This window comes from Mustelus asterias, chromosome 24 (assembly GCF_964213995.1).
Source record: "Mustelus asterias chromosome 24, sMusAst1.hap1.1, whole genome shotgun sequence".
Taxonomy (NCBI): domain Eukaryota; kingdom Metazoa; phylum Chordata; class Chondrichthyes; order Carcharhiniformes; family Triakidae; genus Mustelus; species Mustelus asterias.
This window is the reverse complement of record NC_135824.1, coordinates 30,930,596-30,952,756: the sequence shown is the minus strand read 5'-3', so window position 1 is coordinate 30,952,756 and position 22,161 is coordinate 30,930,596. Positions and strand designations below refer to the sequence as shown.

Here is a 22,161-nt window from a genome sequence, read left to right as displayed (position 1 = left end):
ATTGAACCCGGGTCCCTGGTGCTGTGAGGCAGCAGTGCTAAACCACTGTGCTGCCGTGCCGCCCAAAGGCCCACTGTGGGCCAGGTATAGTCCTGACCCACAGTCTGCCCCTTGATTGGATGGGACTGAGAGGCATCAGTATGTATTTGCGTGATTCTGAAACGGGGTGCTCTAAATTCTGAATATGAAGCCCACACCCGCAGAACCTCCAGCAGAACAATGACGTGACAATACGCTGTGCGTCCATTAATGACCAAGAGAAAGGATTGCCTAAAGTTCAGAGTTTAGCCCCTACATCAGAAATGGAAAATGGATGCGCCCTTTAGCAGAATAAGAACGGGATGTCCCGAGGGAGAGGTCGGTAGGTGGAAGTCATGAAAAGCTGGTGAACGTCTCTTCCAATATCCCGTTCTGATGAAGGGTCTGCATTGCAATCTGTCACTTCCCCGGCAGAAGCTGATCGCTCGTTTCCATGTTTCCAGCATTTAGGGGCCCCAGATTTACACCCAATCTGCCTGACAGATGCTAGGGTGGGTGAGTAGGGTAGTTAAAATAAGGGCTGTCACTTACCCCCGCCCCCCCCCCCCCCCCCCCCCCCCATTTTAGATCCCACTGTCCTGACACCATGCCCCAAAATGAACCAGCTGCTTTGAAACGGGGAGCGTGACCACCCCTTGGCAAGACAGTTTTCGCCTGATTAACTGTGTAGACCGGGTCCCACTGAGGGAAGCACTGTGGATCAGCATTATTCTAGGCAAGTTAATATTTAGAAGGTTATTTTTGGCTTCTGTGAGAGTTAGAAGGGCAAGGATAGGCTTATAGGCCTCTGTAGTGAGCCTCTTGTCCCAGGCTCCAATTGTCTCGTAATTTTAATTATTTTTGAGATATGAGCTACTCTAGCAAGGCAGGATGTACCGTCTATTCTTTTGGTTTGAGAGCATTGTCAATGACCACAAAACCCAAGTCCTATGTGGACCAGACCAGGTAGGAGTAGCAGATTACCTTCGTTGGAGGAGTTACATGAACCAGGTCGATGTTCCTTGAAAATCCAGCACTGGTCATGTTCATTTTCTAGATTAACTGAATTTAGCTTTCTAAATTACTGTGGCAGTGTTTGAACACCTTTCCATCCTGATAGGGGGGCAACAACGTAGGTGAGGTACGTTTGTGATGTCATCCAGAGTGCTGTTTCACTTGCACCATCTGCCTACGAGCTATTTTGCTAAAGGCAGGTTTGGGAACAGAATAACAGCCCAACAAGCAGCGGGTAGCTAATTAAGAATGGGTGGCATGGTGGTTAGTACTGCTGCCTCACATAGGACTTGGGTTTTGTGGTCATTGACTCTTAATGCTCTCAAACCAAAAGAATAGACGGTACATCCTGCCTTGCTAGAGTAGCTCATATCTCAAAAATAATTAAAATTATGAGTTTCTAAAGAGGAAAGATGAGGGGTGGAGAAAGAGAAGGGTGTTGGAATTAGTTGCACTAGCAAAATGCTAGCACAGACACAATGGGCTGAATGGCCTCCTTCAGTGCTGTCACGTCTCTATGGCTCTATTTCCCTTTAGCCTATAATTTTCCACTTGTCATCATTGTCGACAATCTAGTTCAGGAAATCAATGCAGCAATGTTATTCACGTCTCTGAATTTTAACAACCTAATCTTCGCCTGCTGTCAGCCAGCGTTCCTCGTCAAATTCTATTGCTGTGCGTGACCAGTTTCTCCAGGGACCCGGGTTCAATTCCGGCCTTGGGTGTCTGTGTGGAGTTTCCACGTTCTCCCTGTGTCTGCGTGTGCTTCCTCTGGGTGCTCCAGTTTCCTCCCACATTCCAAAGATGTGCAGGTTAGATGGATTGGCCATGCTAAATTGCCCCTTAGTGTCCCAAGATGTGTAGGTTGGATGGATTAGAAATGGTTGATGTTTGGGGTTACAGGGATGGGCCGAGGGAGAGGACCTGGATGGGATGCTCTGTCAGAAACTTGGTGCAAATTCGATGGGCTGAAAGGACTCTTTCTGTGCTGTCATTCAATGAAATTCAAATGAAAGCCAAATATCAGAGGCCGACCGGAATTTTCCAGTTGGATATTCTTTCAAAGAGTCGGTACAGACTTGATGGGCTGAATGGCCACCTTCGGCATTGTAGTGATTCTATGACTCAGCATTGTTGGCCATCCATTTAGTGGTTCTTTTTGTTCTTTTTTATTTTGCTCATGGGATGTGGGCAGTACTGGATGGGCCAGTATTTATTGCCCATCGCTAGTTGCCCTTGTTCAGAGAGTGCTTATGGATCTGGAGCCACATGTAGGCCAGACCAGGGAAGGATGGCAGATTTCCTTCCCTAAAGGATATTAGTGAACCAGATGGGTTTTTACGACTTTTGTTTCATCTGCCATGGTAAGATCTGAACCCGGGTGCCTTGACCATTACCCTGGGTCTCTGGAATACTCGTCCAGTGACAATACCACTGTGCCGCAAGCTGATGGAATAAGCCGGAAAGTCGCAACGTGGATATGAAATTGGCTAAGCGACAGGAAGCAGAGAGAAATGATTAAAGGATGTTTTTGTGGCTGGAGAAATGTTTATTGTGGAGTTCCTCAGGGGTTGGTGTTTGGATCTTTGCTCTTCCTGATATGTATTGATGACCTAGACATTGGTGTACAGAGCACAGTGTCCAAATTTGAGGGTGATAGGAAACTTGGAAGCATTGTGAACTGTGAGGAGGAAAGTGTAGAACTTCAAAAGGACATCGACAAGTTGGTGCAATGAGTGAGCAAGTGGCAGATGAAATTCATGCCGAGAAATGTGAAATGATTCCAGTTTCACAGGATATTATTGATAGGAGGAATATAGAGAGACAATATCAAATAAAAGGTACAACTCTAAAGAGGGTGCAGGAGCAACTGGGTGTATATGTGCATAACTCATTGAAGAGAATAAAGCAGGTTGACAGGGCAGTTAATAAAGCATACAGTTACCTTGGCTTTATTAATAGGCATGATGTGGAGATGCCGGCGTTGGACTGGGGTGAACACAGTAAGAAGTCTCACAACACCAGGTTAAAGTCCAACAGGTTTATTTGGTAGCAAATACCATAAGCTTTCGGAGCGCTGCTCCTTCGTCAGATGGAGTGGAAATGTGCTCTCAAACAGTGCACAGAGACACAGAAATCAAGTTACAGAATACTGATTAGAATGCGAATCCCTACAGCCAGCCAGGTCTTAAAGATACAGAGAGGACGATACATGAAGGACGATACATAAAGATACATGAGGACGGCCTAAACCAGGATGTTGGATTTTTGTCACATTATCAGTAACCCCCACAGCTTGCCTCCTGGGCTTGCAGAATCTCACTAGCTGTTCTGTCTGGAGACAATACACATCTCTTTAACCTGTGTTTAATGTTCCCTCCACCCACATTGTCTGTATCTTTAAGACCTGGTTGGTTGTAGGGATTCGCATTCTAATCAGTATTCTGCAACTTGATTTTGTGTCTCTGTGCACTGTTTGAGAGCACATTTCCACTCCATCTGACGAAGGAGCAGCGCTGCGAAAGCTTATGGTATTTGCTACCAAATAAACCTGTTGGACTGTAACCTGGTGTTGTGAGACTTCTTACTTTATTAATAGGGGCATAGAGTACTAGAGCAAGGCGGTTATGTTGAACTTGTGTAAGACACTAGGTCGGTCTCAGGTGGAATATTGCATTCAGTTCTGGATGCCTTACTTTCAGAAGTTTATGAATGAATTAGAGAGAGTGCAGAAAATGGCTACAGATGAGAAACTTCAGTTCTGAAGATAGATTGGAGAAGTCAGGACTGTTCTCCTTAGAGAATAGAAGGCTGAGTAGAGATTTGATAGAGATTTTTCAAAATCATGAAGGGCCTGGACAGAATAGAGAGGGAAAAAACCATTCCCACTCGTAAAAGGACCGAGGACGAGAGGGGGCAAGTTTAAAGAAGGAAAAGTGACATGCTGCATAAAAATGTTTCTCTGCATGTCACTTCTGCTTCTTTCACCAATCACTTTAAACTTTTTTACACAGCGAGTGGTTCGGATCCAGAATGCACTGCCTGAGAGTGTGGTGGTGGCAGCTTCAATCGAGGAGGCTTTGAAATTAAATTAGGATCTGAAAAGTAAGGATTAAAGAGGGAGGGAATGGCCTAGTGGTATTATCGCTAGACTATTAATCCAGAAACTCAGCTAATGTTCTGGGGACCTGGGTTCAAATGCCACCGCGGCAGATATGGAATTTGAATTCAATAGAGAATATCTGGAATTAAGAATCTGCTGATGACCATGAAACTATTGTCGGAAAAACCCATCTGGTTCACTCATGTTCTTTAGGGAAGGAAATCTGCCATCCTTACCCGGTCTGGCCTATATGGGGCTAGAGTCACAGCAATGTGGTTGACCCTCAACGGCCCTCCTAGGGCAACTAGGGATGGGCATTAAATGCTGGCCAGCCAGCGACGCCCATGTCCCACGAATGAATTTTTTTAAAAAAAGAACATGGGAATGGCATTAAGTGAATTGCTGAATCGGAGAGGGAGCGCAGCCACGATGGGCTGAATGGGCTGCTTCTGCGCTGCGGTAATTCTGTGAATCTGATTCTGTGATGTAAATATAAACTATTGTCCCTTTTCTTCAGCATCAACATATATTCAGCTGAAGGATTTTGACTCATAAAATTCAAATAAAAAGCAGCATTGTCTTTAGCTATCTGTTTGTTTTAGTTGTTTGCCCAGTATGAAGCAGTGAAATGTGTTGCCTAGACCCTGATGAAAACAGCAGACCTCTGAAGAAAGTTCCTCAAAGTCCAAAGATGTGTAAGTTAGATGGATTGGCCATGCTAAATCGCCTCTCAGTGCCAGGGGGATTAGTAAGGTAAATACGTGGGGTTACCGGGATAGGGCCTGGGTGGGGTTGTTGTTGGTGCAGACTCAACGGGCTGAATGGCCTCCTTCTGCACTATAGGGATTCTATGATGATTCTATGATTCCATGCTTTTGAATTGTGCTTTTTAGTATGAAGTATTCATTATTTTTTTCTCTCTGGTAAACAGGTACTGTCTCCTGTGAGACCGTCACTGTGTCACCCAACAGTTTCCAGGTGTTGCCATGCAAAGTGCAGTCAAACTTTGCCACCAGGATGTGGACGTACAACGGGGCCGCAGCCGACGATGCCACGTTCATGGTGCTTCCCGATGGCGGGATCATTGCAGCCGCAAAGCTTCTGGGCGTCTACGAGTGCTGGGCCATTGAGGAAGACTTTCGGCTGCTGGTTGCAAACTACTGCCTGAGATTGGATACCTCCCCGGAGGCCACGACCTTGCACGCTTCGAGAAAGTCCAATTCGGTTCTGAATGAGCGGAGCGGGATCATCATCAACCCACTCAGCAGTGAGAGCCGGTTTCCCCAACGCACCAGCGGCAAGAACTACTGGACTGAATTTGTCGCGGTGAGCGTGGTCTTCGGGTTGACGCTGGCGATCTCCTCCCTGGTTTTTTTGTACCGGAACAGAGACAAAATGAAGTCGCTGATTAAAGACGGAGAGTGCTCCAGCATGCAGCAAAAGAAGCAAAGGAAGATTGAGATCCCGCACGAGAGTTTGCCTTTAAATGGAACCCCTGTGCAAGTAGCACCCTCCGAACATCACAGAGGCTACCAGAGTCTGAATGACAACCATATCTGCAGTACCCCCGTGCTGGAAAACGCTCTCAATGACAAGGACTCTGGCTACCCCGAGTTGCCAAACAACCAAATTAATCAGAAAAACTTGTACGTGGAGATTTCTGCGCATTGCCCCCAGCCGAGAGTGAGGATTGGTTCCGAAATCAAAGACTCGGTAGTGTGAATTGTGAAACGGCAAGAGTGAAGTCAAACCACGGCACCAACTGTAGCCTTCAAAAAAGGGACCAACCACAAGAAATTTGAGAAGCGTAAAGCTCAGCAGCTTACAAGACTTCAAACTGTTGTACTGTGCCATTTGGACTATCTCTTCAGTATGTTAACCACATGCATGGATGGTTATTGGTGTGGCAGTTGAGCTTCTAGTAAAACCTGTGTGTCTGTGACCATTGGCCAAAACAGCATGGAACAGCGCATGATTTGTTGACTGACAACTTTCCCCAATCCGTTTGCAATTTTGGACTCGTGGTACATGACTTTGGCTTTCCATTTTTTTTTGAAGGGGGGGGTTGGAATAGGGGTGGAAAGTGGTGATGGGGGTGGGGTGGGGATAATCATAAACCCTCAGTGGTTGGGAATACAGTAACGCCCTGCGCCAAGAGAACTGGAGCTTACATTCGGAGGGAACGATCGGGGTTACTGAAAAGTGGCCCCACTGGCCGCATCATGTGTAGCGAGCATCGCATAACGCGTGGTCAGTTTACTGCAGTCACTCATGGTGGCTGCTTCACACCGTGTGTCCTGTGGTGACCTTGCGAGTGCAGGAAATCTGTTCAAAACCCTTCCCTTCGATGTGAAATGTAAAGACTTGATGACTTTCTGCCGAAAGATTTGATAATGTGGGTTGTGAGTCATGTACAGAAACAAGAAGCATTTCTCCGTTTAAGTAACAATTGTAGTAAATCTTTCGGAAGGGGGAAGATGAGAGAAAAATAATTCTGTGGCTTGAGAAAACGCTTGAAAATTTGACTGATGGTTTTCACATAAACTGTCAATGATTTTTTTAAATGTCTAATCGATTAAGTAAGTCAGTATAATGGACTTGTTGTAGTGCAGTAAGGTGGTATGTATGTGGGCAATAACAACAAGTTGGTTTGCCCACATATTTTCGGATAAATAAGCTCTTGCATTTGGACAATACACTCATGGTTCACCCTTGAGGTTCTTGTAACTGAATGGGTGAAGAACTTGGCACAGTTGGCAAAAATATGGCATCTCAGTTGAGCCAGTGGAATGTTCCTCAAATTGGCAGAAACCAGTTTGTTTAATCTGGCCCAACTTGGAAGAAGGATGAGGATAAAATTTGTAGACTGAGAATAAGGAGTCATTGGGGAGGCCCCACGATCACAGTTTTGCATTTTTATTAATTGTAAAAAGTCCAAAAGCATTTCATGGAGGAACAATGTAGGAATGGCGACGGTCAGAGACCTGACTAAAATAGACAGTCGCGTTATTGAGTGTGCAGAGCGAGCACAAGACCGTTTCCCTTGTGTTAACAGTCAGCCTAAAGGTGAATGCATTTGTTACCTTAATAGTGACAACCTACAGTGCTGGCAGCTAAACACAAGGGTGGGGTAGATTCTACAGAATACAGGATAAACAGAAGGGTGGGGTAGATTCTACAGAATACAGGATAAACACAAGGGTGGGGTAGATTCTACAGAAGACAAGCATCTCGAGATAAGGCACACAAGAGCATAACTAAGGAGGGTAGATTTGTTTTCAGTGACACCAGTTGAGTACAAAGCCCTGGTGAAGTACAAATGTTGACCAGATCTTTAAACACTTTGTCAGGGCCCTAGTTTTTCACTGGCTGTGTGACTGTGCCTTTGGATGAACAGCCCAATTTCCCAATGTTTCCTTTTCAGGATGAACCCACATAGCATGGGCTACAAGTTTCTGTTACTTAGCAGTGTTCATTGAGAGAAAAGTCCGAGTAACTCTGGATAAGTCACTTGCTCTCAATGTGGACTTTAATGCGAATTAATTTGGCAAAATATAACAGCACTTCACTCTGAATAGAGGCATATAAATGTCTGTCAAATGTTAGTATTACTTCTGATGTACACACACCCTTGAACAACATAAGCTGGAAAGCACTGACATCATTACTACAGCAGTTCTTAAGACCCAACTTGCGTTCTGGGAGTGATATATGCGTAAACACTTGGTGGGATTCTCTGAATCAGTTTTTGTGAAGAGGATACATGTAGAATCACTGAGGTACTTTACAAATGTGAGTCTCTAGCTGGCATTTTTTTATATTCAGATGTTACACTTTGATTCATAATTTTGTTTCTGTTTTCTTGCTAATAAGAGTGATCTTTAAGGCAAATGTTTTCACAGTTCCCATGTTAAAGTGAAGTTGTGTAGGTGTAGGTAACAACAGAGCGAGTGTTGCAAGCTGTGCTAAAATATGGTGTGAAAAAGCATATAGAAAGTAGTTTTTTTTACAAATTGTTAATAGTGATGGGAATTACACTGATTTTTTTTAAAGAGGAAAATCTTTATTTTGTGAAGCAGAGATAGCTTGTAATAGCAGTTTTTTTTTAATGGCAATTCAGGTATGGTAAAGGTATGGTAAATGGTTTTCCCTGAGACTTAACATTCAAACAATGATTTACAGTATATTGTGTACATTGAAAGTCTGAACAATAATATGAAAGGCTTGGTAAGTCGAAATTTGGAGCACAGAATAGGATTAAGCACATCCAGCCTGTTCCACTATTCAGTTAGTTCAGGGCTGACCTGTATTGTAACTCTACCTGCACACTCTGGATTAGCTAGTCCATGCCAGTTGTTGATGCTCCAGACAAGCCTCCTCTCACCCAACTTCATCAAACCCCGTTAGTATATTCTTCCATTCCTTTACCCACCTTACGTACCCAGGTAGTTTTCCCCTAAGGGCAGCACGGTGGCACAGTGGTTACCACTGCTGCCTCAGGGACCCGGGTTTGATTCCCGGCTTGAGTCACTGACTATGCGGAGTCTGCATGTTCTCCCCCGTGTCTGCGTGGCTTTCCTCCGGGTGCTCCGGTTTCCTCCCACAGTCCGAAAGATGTGCTGGTTAGATGCATTGGCCGTGCTAAATTCTTCCTCAGTGTACCCGAACAGGCACTGGAATGTGGCGACTAGGGGATTTTCACAGTAACTTCATTGCAGTGTTAATGTAATCCTACTCGTGACACTAATAAATAAACTTAAACCTATATCCTTCCATTCCTTTCCCCCTTACATTCCCAAGTAGTTTGCCCCAATTTATCTACAGGCTTTTGTGCACCACCTACAGTCTCACCCTGCCACCCACCCCAGTTCCAGCACATCCACAAATGCCAATTAGGCGTATGTGTTTGACCTCTTGTTGCTATCAACTACCGGTAAGAGCTGCGAGTTTAATGTAAGCGACATTTCCTCATGAAGAGCAACTTTAGAAATGTGACAGGAGTTTTAAATGACAAATTATATTATCACCAAAACACCAAACTCCCCTGGGAGATAAATCTGTTCTTTGTTGGCCTGAGAGGATCGTTTTAATCAGTGTGCATGCAATGTTCTATGTTCATCATTTTTTTATATATAGTAAATATTTGAGAAGGTCCTTTTTTTAAAATAAAAACTCACGTTACCTGCTACAGATTAAAATGAGATTTTATGTGAGTACATTTAAACACCATTTTACTAAGAAATACTTGTAATAATTCTCTGAGGTACGACGCTCTTATTATACAACATTAAGCAGTTACACACAAACCACAAATCTCCAACTGGTAATAGTTGTTACCTGAATTCCTATGCACTATGTATAAAATCTTTCTGTTGGGTACTCGTGACTGCACATCGCCATTGACATCCTTGGGCATTTTGCACAAGTCTTGTAAATATTGTATCAATTGTATTTTGTGTACTTTCTGTAAATTGTGATGTTTTCCCCCTCTGCAGGTGGGATCAAGTGTTTCGTTGCTAATGTTTATTTGCCTTTTGTAAACCAAATTTCTCTGGAAATGTCACAATTTCAGGAGAAAGTTATCTTAAAACTTCATCGTTTTCCGCTGTGTTAGATGTAGACCTGGCAGTCTTAAGTTAGATGTGGGCTTGGCAGTCTTAACAATTTCTGAGGGGGATAAGAAAAGTAATCAGTTTGTTCCTGGGGTTGGGGGTGGGGGGAGTTTCTCCTTTGATGTGTATGTTTTTGCAATCTAATTATCGCAGAAAGCAACAAAACACACTGTGTATTTTCAAATCTTTTTAATGTTGGTTCAAGAACAAGATTGTGCTTTATACCCGTGGAGTCTGTGATGGCATGTTATGTTTTTAATATTGTGTGTTCGGTGTGTGGCTGTAATAATGGCAAGTGTTAGTTCGGATGAAAGATAGGAAACCGGGAAGTCTGAGGATGAAGTCGGAGAAACATCAGTTCAGTTTGGAAATCCGTCGGAACGCTCAAAGATGCTCCGAGACATTCCAACTGTGGAAACATCAACATTTAACCACGGTTTCAACTTACATAAGGACACTTCATAAGTAATCCTTCTATTGTAAAGTGTTTTGAGATGTCCTGAGGACATAGTAAGGTGCCAGATAAATGCAACAGCTTAAGAATTTATCACGGGCATGTTTTATAGTATGTCAAAGTTACTTATTATTAATAATAATAATGTAATGATTTGTACGGGTTCAGAACCCTGGAAGCAGATGGTTTATACCAATTGCAATCAAGTTATTAAATGAGAAAAAAATGTTATCACTGACCTGTTTTTTTTTATTAAAAAGCATTCAACCAGCACGTGAGGGCAAGGACAGCAAGACTTCGGTCAGTCCTTAAGCAGGAGTGTGCGATTTCCTGGATCTGTCTGAATGAATCCACTTGTACATTTGATGGGAATATAAATAAATAGGGAAAGGGATAAATCTGTCTTGGAAAAATCTAGGATACAAATGACAGTCTACACTTTCGTAGTCTGCATTTAAATAATCCCATGGTGCCAGAGACTGCCAAGCCTTATAGATAACACAAAAGCAACAATTGTGCCTGTTTAGTGTTTTGTATGTTAATCTTGTAACTGTATGGTGTTATTAAAAAGGCACTTTATTTCCTTTTTTTGTAATAAAACACAATAAAAAAATGTTGTATTTTGGTATTGAGATTTGTGAATGAGTTTTGCAAATTGAAGCTTGCAATCTAGCCTCCAAAGACCATGAACAGTGACCCCCCCAACCCCCCCATAATGGCACCATGTGCTTCGAATTGACTGGAGGCTGAGGAGTAAGCATTGAAGGAAGAATTCTGCTTTGACTGGCATGCGTGCCAGGCAGTGGTGAATGGGGGGCAGTTCAACAGCAATGAAGGCAGTGGATGGCAACTTTGGCCAGGCTACACTATTGGGTGGCCAATATAGTACTGCCTGTTTTCCCTCTCTGGCTTGTAGGTGGTGGATGGCCTTGGGGAGTCAGGAGGTGCATCACTCGCTGCAGAATTCTGAGCCTTTGATCTGCTCTTGTATTGGGGGCGGCACGGTGGCGCAGTGGTTAGCACTGCTGCCTCACAGTGATGTGGAGATGCCGGCGTTGGACTGGGGTAAGCACAGTAAGAAGTCTCACAACACCAGGTTAAAGTCCAACAGGTTTATTTGGCTGCCTCACAGTGCCAGGGACCTGGGTTCAATTCCCAGCTCGGGTCACTGTCTGTGTGGAGTCTGCACGTTCTCCCCGTGTCTGCATGGGTTTCTTCTGGGTGATCTGTTTTCCTCCCTCTGAAAGGCGTGCTGGTTAGGTGCATTGGTCATGCTAAATTCTCTCTCAGTGTACCCGAACAGGTGCCGGAGTGTGGCAACTAGGGGACTTTCACAGTAACTTCATTGCAGTGTTAATTTAAGCCTACTTGTGACACTAATGAATAAAAGCTTTAAAATTTATATTGCTGGTCCAATTCAGTTTCTGGTCAGTTCTGAGGCCCTGAGATGTTGATAGTGGGCAGGGACTGATTTGCAATGAAACATACTTGGGCGGGATTTTACGCCCTCGCTCATCCCAAAACTATAAAATCCCGCCCGAGGTCAACAGACCTTCCCATTTCCACCCCTTGCCCGCTCCAATTCCTGTGGCGGGCGGGGTGGTAAACTTGCTGCTACTGTGCAGTGGCATGGGACATGGGAGAGGGCAAAACGAATGAGTTTCATTGGTTGGATTAGTATTTATAGGTGGAAACAACTGAGATTTAAAGAGTTTGAAATTACTGGAGGCTGCAGTACCACACCACCCTCCGACAGCAAATTGCTGCAGTTTTCAGGAAGAAATTCGCTGCCAGTCCTCCTGCCGTCACTCTCATGGCCAATCAACCTAACCCGCACATCTTTGGACTGTGGGAGGAAACCGGAACACCCGGGGGAAACCCACGCAGACACGGGGAGAATATGCAAACTCCACCTGAGGCTGGAATTGAACCCGGGTCCCTGGCACTGTGAGGTAGCAGTGCTAACCACTGTGCCACCTTAATAACTTTCCCAAGATGGCACCAGAGCAAGGCGACTTTTTGCAAGCTGTGCCCAGCATACCTTAAAATTCTATCTTTCACTCTCGTTCCATGCTTCTAAAACTTCATTATAACTCTTTTAAACTCTCTAACAATGCTTTAATTCAATCTCTTACACCTTAGCTATGACTGTAAAACTACATTCTGCACTCTCTCATTTCCTTCTCTATGATCGGTATATTTTGTCTGTACAGCGCACAAGAAACAATGCTTTTCACTGTATATTAATACATGTGACAATAATAAATCAAATCAAATCAAATAATGGCCATAACTTTTGTTGGGGATATTCCAGACCATCACTGCTTAATTCCCGAGAATCTCAATTTGAGTGAAGTGTGGATGAATCAGACTGTCCCTCTGGGGGTCGCGGCGGGAATGGGCGGAGGGAGATGGTGTGGGAGGGGGAGGTAAGAGTGAAGCTTACCACAGGGTCCCACTAACTGCAAATTTGCCACTGTTAGTAGGGGTTTTAGTGATGGTAATACAAATGAATGCCATGGGAAGACAGTCTCTCTCTTATTGGAAATGGTAGTTGCCTGGCACTTGTGTGTTGCAAATGTTACTTGCCACTTGTCAGCCCAAGCCTGAATGTTATCCACGTCTTGTTGCATTTAGACCCGGACTGCGTCGGTGTCTGATGAGTCATGAATGTCGCTGAACATTGTGCAATCACCAGCGAACATCCCCACTTCTGATCTTATGATGGAAGGAAGGTTATAAAGCAGCTGAAGATGGTTGGGCTGAGGTGATCAAGAAGGCAAATGGGATGTTGTCCTATATCGCAAGGGGGATAGAATACAAAAGCAGAGAAGTCTTGCTGCATCTGTACAGGGCATTGGTGAGGCCGCAGCTGGAATACTGTGTGCAGTATTGGTCCCCTTATTTGCGGAAGGATATATTGGCCTTGGAGGGAGTGCAGAGAAGGTTCACCAGGTTGATACCAGAGATGAGGGCTGTTGATTATGAGGAGAGACTGAGCAGATTGGGTTTGTACTCGTTGGAATTTAGAAGGCTGAGGGGAGATCTTATAGAGACCTATGAGATAATGAAGGGGCTGGATAGGGTAGAGGTGGAGAGATTCTTTCCACTTAGGAAGGAAGCTAGAACTAGAGGGCACAGCCTCAAAATAAAGGGGGGGTCAGTTTAGGACAGAGTTGAGGAGGAACTTCTTCTCTCAGAGGGTGGTGAATCTCTGGAATTCTCTGCCCACTGAAGTGGTGGAGGCTACCTCGTTGAATATGTTTAAATCACGGATAGATGGATTCCTGATCGGTAAGGGAATTAGGGGTTATGGGGATCAGGCGGGTAAGTGGAACTGATCCACTTCAGATCAGCCGTGATCTTATTGAATGGCGGGGCAGGCTCGAGGGGCTAGATGGCCTACTCCTGCTCCTAGTTCTTATGTTCTTATGACACTACCCTGAGGAACCCTTGCAGTGATGTCCTGGAGCTGGGATGATTGACCTCCAACTACCACCACCTTCCTTTATGCCAGGGTATGACTCCAACCAATGCAGTGATTTTCCCCTGATCCCCATCCAGTTTTGCTAGGGCTCTTTGATGCCACACTCGGTCAAATGCTGCCTTGATATCAAATGCAGTCACTCTCACCTCACCTCTTGCGTTCAGCCATTTTGTCTACGTTTAGACCAGGGTTGTAATGAGGTCAGGAGCCTCTTGAAAGCATTGTCAATAGCCCCTTCCGTCACTTAGTTGATGATTGTGAGTAGACTACTGGGATTGTCATTGGCCACCCTCACTGAAATCCCTAGCTTGAAATCATAGAATCCCTACAATGTAGAAGGAGGCCATTTGGCCCATTGAGTCTGTACCAACTCTCTGACAGAGTACCTTACCTAGGCCCTTTCCCCTACTCCATCCCTGTAACTCCACACATTCACCATGGCTAATTCGTCTAAGCTACACACCTTTGGACTGTGAGAGGAAACCGGAGCACCTGGAGGAAACCCACACAGACTCTAGGAGAAAGTGCAACTCCACACAGACAATCACCCGTGGCCGGAATTGAGCCCGGGTCCCAGGTGCTGTGAGGCAGCAGTGTTAACCACTGTGCCACCGTGCCGCCCCTAACGTTAAAAGACTCATTAATACTTTGGTTGCTGATGACTTCCTATTTATTTCTCCACCAATCGAACGAGCTCTACCTCACATGCGTAGCTGTGGATACGGAAGATCACAAGGCAGGAAAATAGTATGGGAAAAGGGCAAGAGAATGGGACTCAATGCATCTACTTTCAGAGAACTAACCTTGGAGACCATGGTGCAAGGTGAACACTTCCTTGTGGTCTCGGGTATGTGGGGTGAGGTGTGGGGGTGGCGGGGACAACTGGCAGATCCGACTTTATCAGGTCGGCAAAAGTATATTTTACAATTTTATAACCTGACTGATATCTTATGAAATCTGAGTTGGAAACTGCAGAAACAGCAGACAAGCTGAGCACAACGCTCATGTCTCAGGCTGCTGTATATTACCTCATGGGACATCAGCATTGGTTAATCTACAATGAAGCGAATCACCAGGACAAATCATATTATAACCTTCCTCATTGTAAACAGTCACAGAATGTGAGGCTCCCACAATCATTCTACATCTTGAGAAGGCCTGAAGATCAGATTGCGAATGGGAAGCGTGTATCCATGTGCGGCACAGTGGTTAGCAGTGCTGCCTCACAGTGCCAGGGACCCCGGTTCAATTCTGGCCACAGGTAACTGTCTATGTGGAGTCTGCACATTCTACCCGTGCCTGCATGGGTTTATTGCAAATGCTCTGGTCTCCTTCCACAGTCCAAAGATGTGCGGGTTAAGCTGATTGGCCATGTTAAATTAACGCTAGTGTCAGGGGGATTAGTAGGGTAAATATGAGGGGTTACAGGAATAGGGCCTGGGATTGTGGTCGGGGCAGAATCGATGGGCAGATTGGCTTCCGACTGCATTGTAGGGATTCTATGATCCATCTTGGCCACTCTACAAAATCGCATGGACTTCGCAATAGATAACGGCTTCCACTTTATCAATTTCCATTAGTGAGCAGTAACATAGAGTCTTGTAAGACAGGTCTGCTCCCCAGGCATCAGCCAGGAGCCCTTTGGACCTGGATGACTTGAAGAACAAGCCAAACTGGTTTCGAGGAGACAACAGTTACCCTGATCCCAGCTTGGGTGGGAGCCAAACTGTACCTGAAACCTTGAACGTGAATGTGCACCCCATGTTTTTACTTTTCAAGTCAATGGAAAGGAATATTGAGCAGTGGCTAAAAACAGGCGGCTGGTGACATTATCACACAAAAATCTCTCCCTAGTCAACTCTGAGCCTAGTAAACTATTTCCCCAATACTCTACATGGACAATGTTGAGTTACACCTCAGCCTGACTGTGTGGTAAATAACCTGTCAAGTACAAGCACTTGATGCAATTATCCATTTTATTACATGTTACACTAACATAAGTAGCTGAGGTCACCTCGATGAGTGGCAAGATAAAAAGGTGGTTGGAGAGAAACATGCAGTTAGTGATAATAAAGACTGGCATTAAAAAAAGGAGTTACAGCGCAACTGTGCAGTGTAATGATGCTTTATGAACCCTTTTGTACTTCACTCAATCAAAGCATGAAAGGCTTATCATAGATTTATGTGTACAATACATCTGGATGATATCTCGGAATGTTCAGCTTTTACATTTAATAGTTTTTTGACCACTCTCTGCTTAAAATCAATCTTATTTTTATTCCAGCTGGTTTTTTTTGTTTGTTCTGTAGAAAGGTCATATTGGACTTGGAACATTAACTCTGTTTCTCTCTCCAGAGATGCTGCCAGACCTGCTGAGTTTATCCAGCGTTTTCTGTGTTTTTTGTGTCTACTGCTTGTTTTCAGAATGAACAATGTTACTTTGTGTTTGTAACACAGTGGATTAGGGGAGGCAATGGCCTAGTGATATTATCGCTAGACTATTAATCCAGAAACTCAGCTAATGTTCTGTGGGACCCGGGTTCAAATCCCGCCACGGCAGATGGTGGAATTAGAATTCAATTTTGAAAATCTGGAATTAAGAATCTGCTGATGACCATGAGACCATTGTCAATTGCCGGAAAAACCCATCTGGTTCACTAACGCCCTTTAGGGAAGGAAATCTGCCGTCCTTACCTGGTCTGGCCTACATGTGACTCCAGAGCCACAGCAATGTGGTTGACTTTCAACTGCCCTCTGGCAATAGGGAAGGGCAATAAATGCTGTCCAGCCAGTGATGCCCACGTCCCATGAATGAATAAAAAAAATTACAGGCAATGCTGCTGGCAAAATGTGTCAGTAGGAATGCTTCAAAGCTCTACTGATCCAAAGATCTTGGGTACATCTTTAATGCAGTTAAACATTGGGGAGGTGATGGCCTATTGACATTATCGCTTATGGAATAATCCAGAAACTCAATTAATGTTCTGGGAACCCGGGTTCGAATCCTGCCAGGGCAGATGGTGGAATTTGGATTCCATAAAAAAAGATATCTGGAATTAAGAATCTGCTAATGACCATGAAACCATTGTCGATTGTCGAAAAAACCCATCTTGTTCACTAATGTCCTTTAGGGAGGGAAATCTGCCATCCTTACCCGGTCTGACCTACATGTGACTCCAGAGCCACAGCAGTGTGTTTGATTCTCAACTGCCTTCCAAGGGATGGGCAGTAAATGCTGGCCAGCCAGCGTCACCCATGTCCCATGAATGAATAAGACAAAACATTGCAGGCAGCCCTGCTGCTAAAATTTGTCAATAGGAATGCTTCAATGCTCTACTATCCCAAAGATCTTGGATGCATCTATAATGTAGTTAAACATTCTAAGATGCTTCACAGAAGGAGTGAGTGCATGGTTTGCAAGAATTATACCTGGACTTCGGGATTAAGTTATGAGGAGAGATGTACTTCTGAGGCTGTATAAGGCTCTGACCCCATTTGGAGTATTGTGAGCAGTTGTGAGCCCCGTATCTAAGGAAGGATGTGCTGGCCTTGGAAAGGGTCCAGAGGAGGCTCAAAATAATGATCCCTGGAATGAAGAGCTTGTCATATGATGAACGGTCGAGGACACTGGGTCTATACTTGTTGGAGTTTAGAAGGATGAAGGGGGATCTTATTGAAACTTACAGGATACTGCGAGGCCTGGATAGAGTGGACATGGAGAGGATGTTTCCACATGTAGGAAAAACTAGAACCAGAGGGCACAACCTCAGACTAAAGGGATGATCCTTTAAAACAGAGATGAGGAGTAATTTCTTCAACCAGAGAGTGGTGAATCTGTGGAACTCTTTGCCGCAGGACGCTGTGGAGGCCAGGTCATTGAGTGTCTTTAAGACAGAAATAGATAGGTTTTTGATTAATAAGGGGATCAGGGGTTATGGGGAAAAGGCAGGAGAATGGGGATGAGAAAAATATCAGCCATGGTTGAATGGCAGAGCAGACTTGATGGGCCAAGTGACCTAATTCTGCTCCTATGTCATATGGAGAGATTAGACAAATTAGACCTGTTTTCTCTCAAATGTAGAAGGGTCGGGGTGATTGAAGTCCCCAAGATATTAACAGGAAAAGGCAGGGTAGATAAAGATAAACTATTTCCATTGGTTGGAGATTCTAGAACGAGGGGGCATAGTTTAAAAATTAGGGCCAGACCATTTAGGAGAGATGTTAGGAAGCACTTCTACACGCAAAGGATGGTAGAGGTTTGGAACTCTTCCACAAGGGGCAGTTGATGCTAGATCAGTTGCAGTCTTTAAATCTGAGATTTGTACATTTTTATTAAGCAAAGTTAGTAAGGGATACGGGCCAAAGGCAGGTGTATGGAATTAGAGCACACATCAGCCATGATCTCATTGAATGTTGGTGGAACAGGTTCGAAGGGCTGAATGGCCCACTCCTGTTCCTATGTTCCCAAGTGTTATGGAACAAAATTTCACACCAAGCCACATAACTAAAAATGAAGGTACATGATCAAAAACTTGTTCAAAGAGGTAGGTTTTGAGGAATATCTTAAAGCTGGAAAGTTGGATGGAGAGGTTTTGGTCTGGTTTAGTTGCGGAATATGTTCTATGTTCTATGTTCTATGAATGTCAATGTCTTCGGGCCTTAACTAGCAGCTGAAGACAGAGCAATTAAAGTCAGGATTGCGTGAAAGGCCAGAATTGGAAGAGTGCAGATATCTTACAAAGTTGAGGGACTGGAGGTGATTAGAGAGAAAGCGAGAGGTGAGGCCATGGAGCGTTGGAAACATGGGCTGGAATTCTCCAGCCGTTCACACCCGGTGGGATACTTTGGCCCCACCGGCAGCGCACCTCTGCCCACGGGGAATCCTGCCGCTAGCAAACAACGCACCACTTCTCACCGGTGGGAAACACGTGGCTGGGAAGCCGGAGAATCTCACCCCAGATTGAGAATTTTAAACTCGAGATGTTGTTTAACCAGGAGGCCAGGGATGATGGGCGATGGAACTTGGTGTGAATTCAAATTAAGTGCAGCATTATTTTGAATGACCTAATCTTTGATGGAGGGAGAATATGTTGAGACTTTATGGGTGAAATGGTACCAAATAAATGACAGAGTGTTGCAAGAAAACCGGTCTGCTTCTCTCCAGAGAATTTAATTTTATAATTGCAGAATCTCATTTTGGATATGAGTAAAACAAAAGGGAGGGAGGAACTCAGGAAAATTGCAATCAATAAGGAATTGGTAACAAGACATCTGTTGGAATTATGAGCTGACAAGTCCACCGATCCTGATGAACTTCATTTTAGGGCTTTAGAGGAAGTGGCTAGATATGAGGAAGGTTCCATTAGAATGGAAAATAGTGAATGTAACTTGTTTATTCAAAAAGGGAGGGAGACACAAAGCAGGAAATTCCAGGCCAGTTAGCTTAACATCTATTTTTTTAAAATTTCATTTATTAGTGTCACAAGTAGGCTCACACTAACAATGAAATGAAATTACTGTGAAAATCCCCTAGTCGCCACACTCCGGCGCCTGTTCGGGTACACTGAGGGAGAATTTAGCATGGTCAATGCACCTAACCAGCACGTCTTTTGGACTGTAGGAGGAAATCAGATCACCTGGAAGAAACCCACACAGACACAGGGAGAACGTGCAGACTTCACACAGGCAGTGAGCCAAGCCAGGAATCGAACTTGGTATTGTGAGACAGCAGTGCTAGCCATTGTGCCACTGTTCCACTGGGACGTAGATAGGTTAAGTGAGTGAGCAAAGACGTGGCAGGTGGAGTATAATGTGGGAAAATGTGGATTTGTCCATTTTGGTAGGAAGAATAAACCAACATATGTTTTAAATGGTGAGAGATTGCAGACCTCTGAGATGCAGAGGGAACTGGGTGTCCTACTGCATGAATCACAGAAGGTTATGATGCAAGTTCAGCAGTAATTAGAAAAGCTAATAGAATGGTATCATTTATTGTGAGGGGACTTGAATAAAAAAGTAGGCAGGTTATGCTTCAGTTATACAGGGCATTCGTGAGACCACATCTGGAGTACTGTGCACAGTATTGGTCTCCTTATTTAAGGAAAGGTGTAAATGCATTGGAAGTAGTTCAGTTAATGTTTACCTGACTAATATCTGGGATGAATGGGTTGTTTTATGTAATAAGGTTGGACAGGCCAGGCTTGTATCCACTGGAGTTTAGAAGCATAAGAGGTGACTTGATTGAAACATACAAAATCCTAAGGGGCCTTGACAGGGTCGATGTGGCGAGGATGGTTCCTTTGAGGGAGAATCTAGTACTAGGAGCCACTCTTTATAAATAAGCGGTCACCCATTTAGGACAGAGATGAGGGGAATTTTTTTCTGTCAGATTGTTATGAGTCTTTGGAACTCTCTTCCCCAAAAAGGCAGTGGGAGCAGAGTGTTTGAATATTTTTAAAGCAGAGGTAGAGAGTTTCTTGATAAGCAAGGGGGTGAAAGGTCATCTGGGGTAGGCGAGACTATGGAATTGAGGTTACAGTCAGGTCAACCGTGACCTTATTAAATGGAAGAACAAGCTCGAGGGGCCGAATGGCCTACTCCTGCTCCTAATACATATGTTCGGATTTTAATTATCACTGGAGATTTTAAAAATTGAAAGAAAATCTTTTAAATATATTTTTTTACCTCACTCTTTTAATGCTAACTTTCTTTCTCCGTCTTTATTTATCTGATTTTACATTGAATTAAACATTGAGACTGACACTTTCTGGTTTGGACTCTGCATGCCTCAGTAAGTTTCCTTCAAACTGGTTGAAGCAACACCCTGTTGTTTACCCTGTTCACAATGACCTTAGATTCCACGCCCTCGTAGAGGGTTCTGTGCTGAAGTGAAACTTTAATCACTTTAAATTGCTGTGGAAGGGTTCACATAAAGTTTATGGCGAATGAGAATCCTAATAATGGCCAATGCTGTTATTTGGCACTGGCTGCTAAATGTGAACCATTTGTAAAGGGCAAAAGAGTAACTAGGGAGAGAGTAGGACCTCTTAAGGATCAATAAGGTCATCTATGTGCGGATCCACAAGAGATGGGTGAGATCCTAAATGAATATTTTTCATCAGCATTCACTGTTGAGAAAAGCATGGATGTTAGGGAACTTGGGGAAATAAATAGTAATGTCTTGAGGAGTGTGCATATTACAGAGAAGGAGGTGCTGGAAGACTTAAAGCGCATCAAGGTAGATAAATCCCTGGGACCTGATGAAGTGTATCCCAGGACATTGTGGGAGGCTAGGGAGGAAATTGTGGGTCCCCAAGCAGAGATATTGAATCATTGACAACCACAGGTGAGGTGCCTGAAAATTGGAGGGTGGCAAATGTTGTGCCCTTGTTTAAGAAGGGCTGCAGGGAAAAGCCTGGGAACTACAGGCTGGTTAGCCTCACATCTGTGGTGGGTAAGTTGTTGGAAGGTATTTTGAGAGACAGGATCTACAGGCATTTAGAGATGCAAGGATTGATTAGGGACAGTCAGCATGGCTTTGTGAGTGGAAAATCATGTCTCACAAATTTGATTGAGTTTTTGAAGGGGTAACCAAGAAGGTAGATGAGGGCAGTGCCGTTGATGTTGTCTACATGGACTTTAGCAAGGACTTTGACAAGGTACTGCATGATAGGTTGTTGCACAAGGTTAAATCTCACGGGATCCAGGGTGAGGTAGCCAAATGGACACAAAGTTGGCTTGAGGACAGAAGACAGAGGGTGGTTGTAGAGGGTTGCTTTTCAAACTGGAGGCCTGTGACCAGCGGTGTGCCTCAGGGATCGGTGCTGGGTCCACTGTTATTTGTCATTTATGTTAATGATTTGGATGAGAATTTAGGAGGCATGGTTAGTAAGTTTGTAGATGACACCAAGATTGGTGGCATAGTGGACAGTGAAGAAGGTTATCTAGGATTGCAACAGGATTTTGATCAATTGGGCCAGTAGGCTGACGAATGGCAGTTGGAATTTAATTTAAATAAATGTGAGGTGATGCATTTTAGTAGATTGAACCAGGACAGGACTTACTCAGTTAATGGTAGAGCGTTGGGGAGAGTTACAGAACCAAGAGATCGAGGGGTACAGGTTCATAGCTCCTTGAATGTGGAGTCACAGGTGGACAGAGTGGTGAAGAAGGCATTCAGCATGCTTGGTTTACACTGAGGGAGAATTTAGCATGGCCAATCCAGCTAATCTGCACATCTTTGGATTGTGAGAGGAAACTGAGCAGCCGGAGGAAATCCACGCAAACACGGGGAGAATGTGCAAACTCCACACAGGCAGCGACCCAAGCTGGGAATCAAACCCGGGTCCCAGGTGCTGTGAGGCAGCAGCGCTAACCACTGTGCCACCATGGTATCACAGTATCCCTACAGTGCAGATGAGGCCATTCGGCCCATCGAGTCTGCACTGACTCTCTGACAGAGTATCTTGTCCAA

General features: G+C 44.3%; 1 protein-coding gene across 11 annotated transcripts in view; it reads left to right on the top strand.

The window, feature by feature from the left end:
* The window catches only part of sema4ba (sema domain, immunoglobulin domain (Ig), transmembrane domain (TM) and short cytoplasmic domain, (semaphorin) 4Ba), a 401,715-nt gene extending 390,894 nt beyond the window's left edge, over positions 1-10,821 (top strand). For all 11 annotated transcript variants that reach the window (XM_078241521.1, XM_078241528.1, XM_078241520.1 and 8 more), the window contains one exon: positions 5,067-10,821. In XM_078241521.1, coding sequence (XP_078097647.1) covers positions 5,067-5,857 — 791 coding nt within the window. In that variant the 3' untranslated portion in view covers positions 5,858-10,821. The remainder of the gene's footprint in view (positions 1-5,066) is intronic.
* Positions 10,822-22,161: the final 11,340 nt, after the last annotated feature.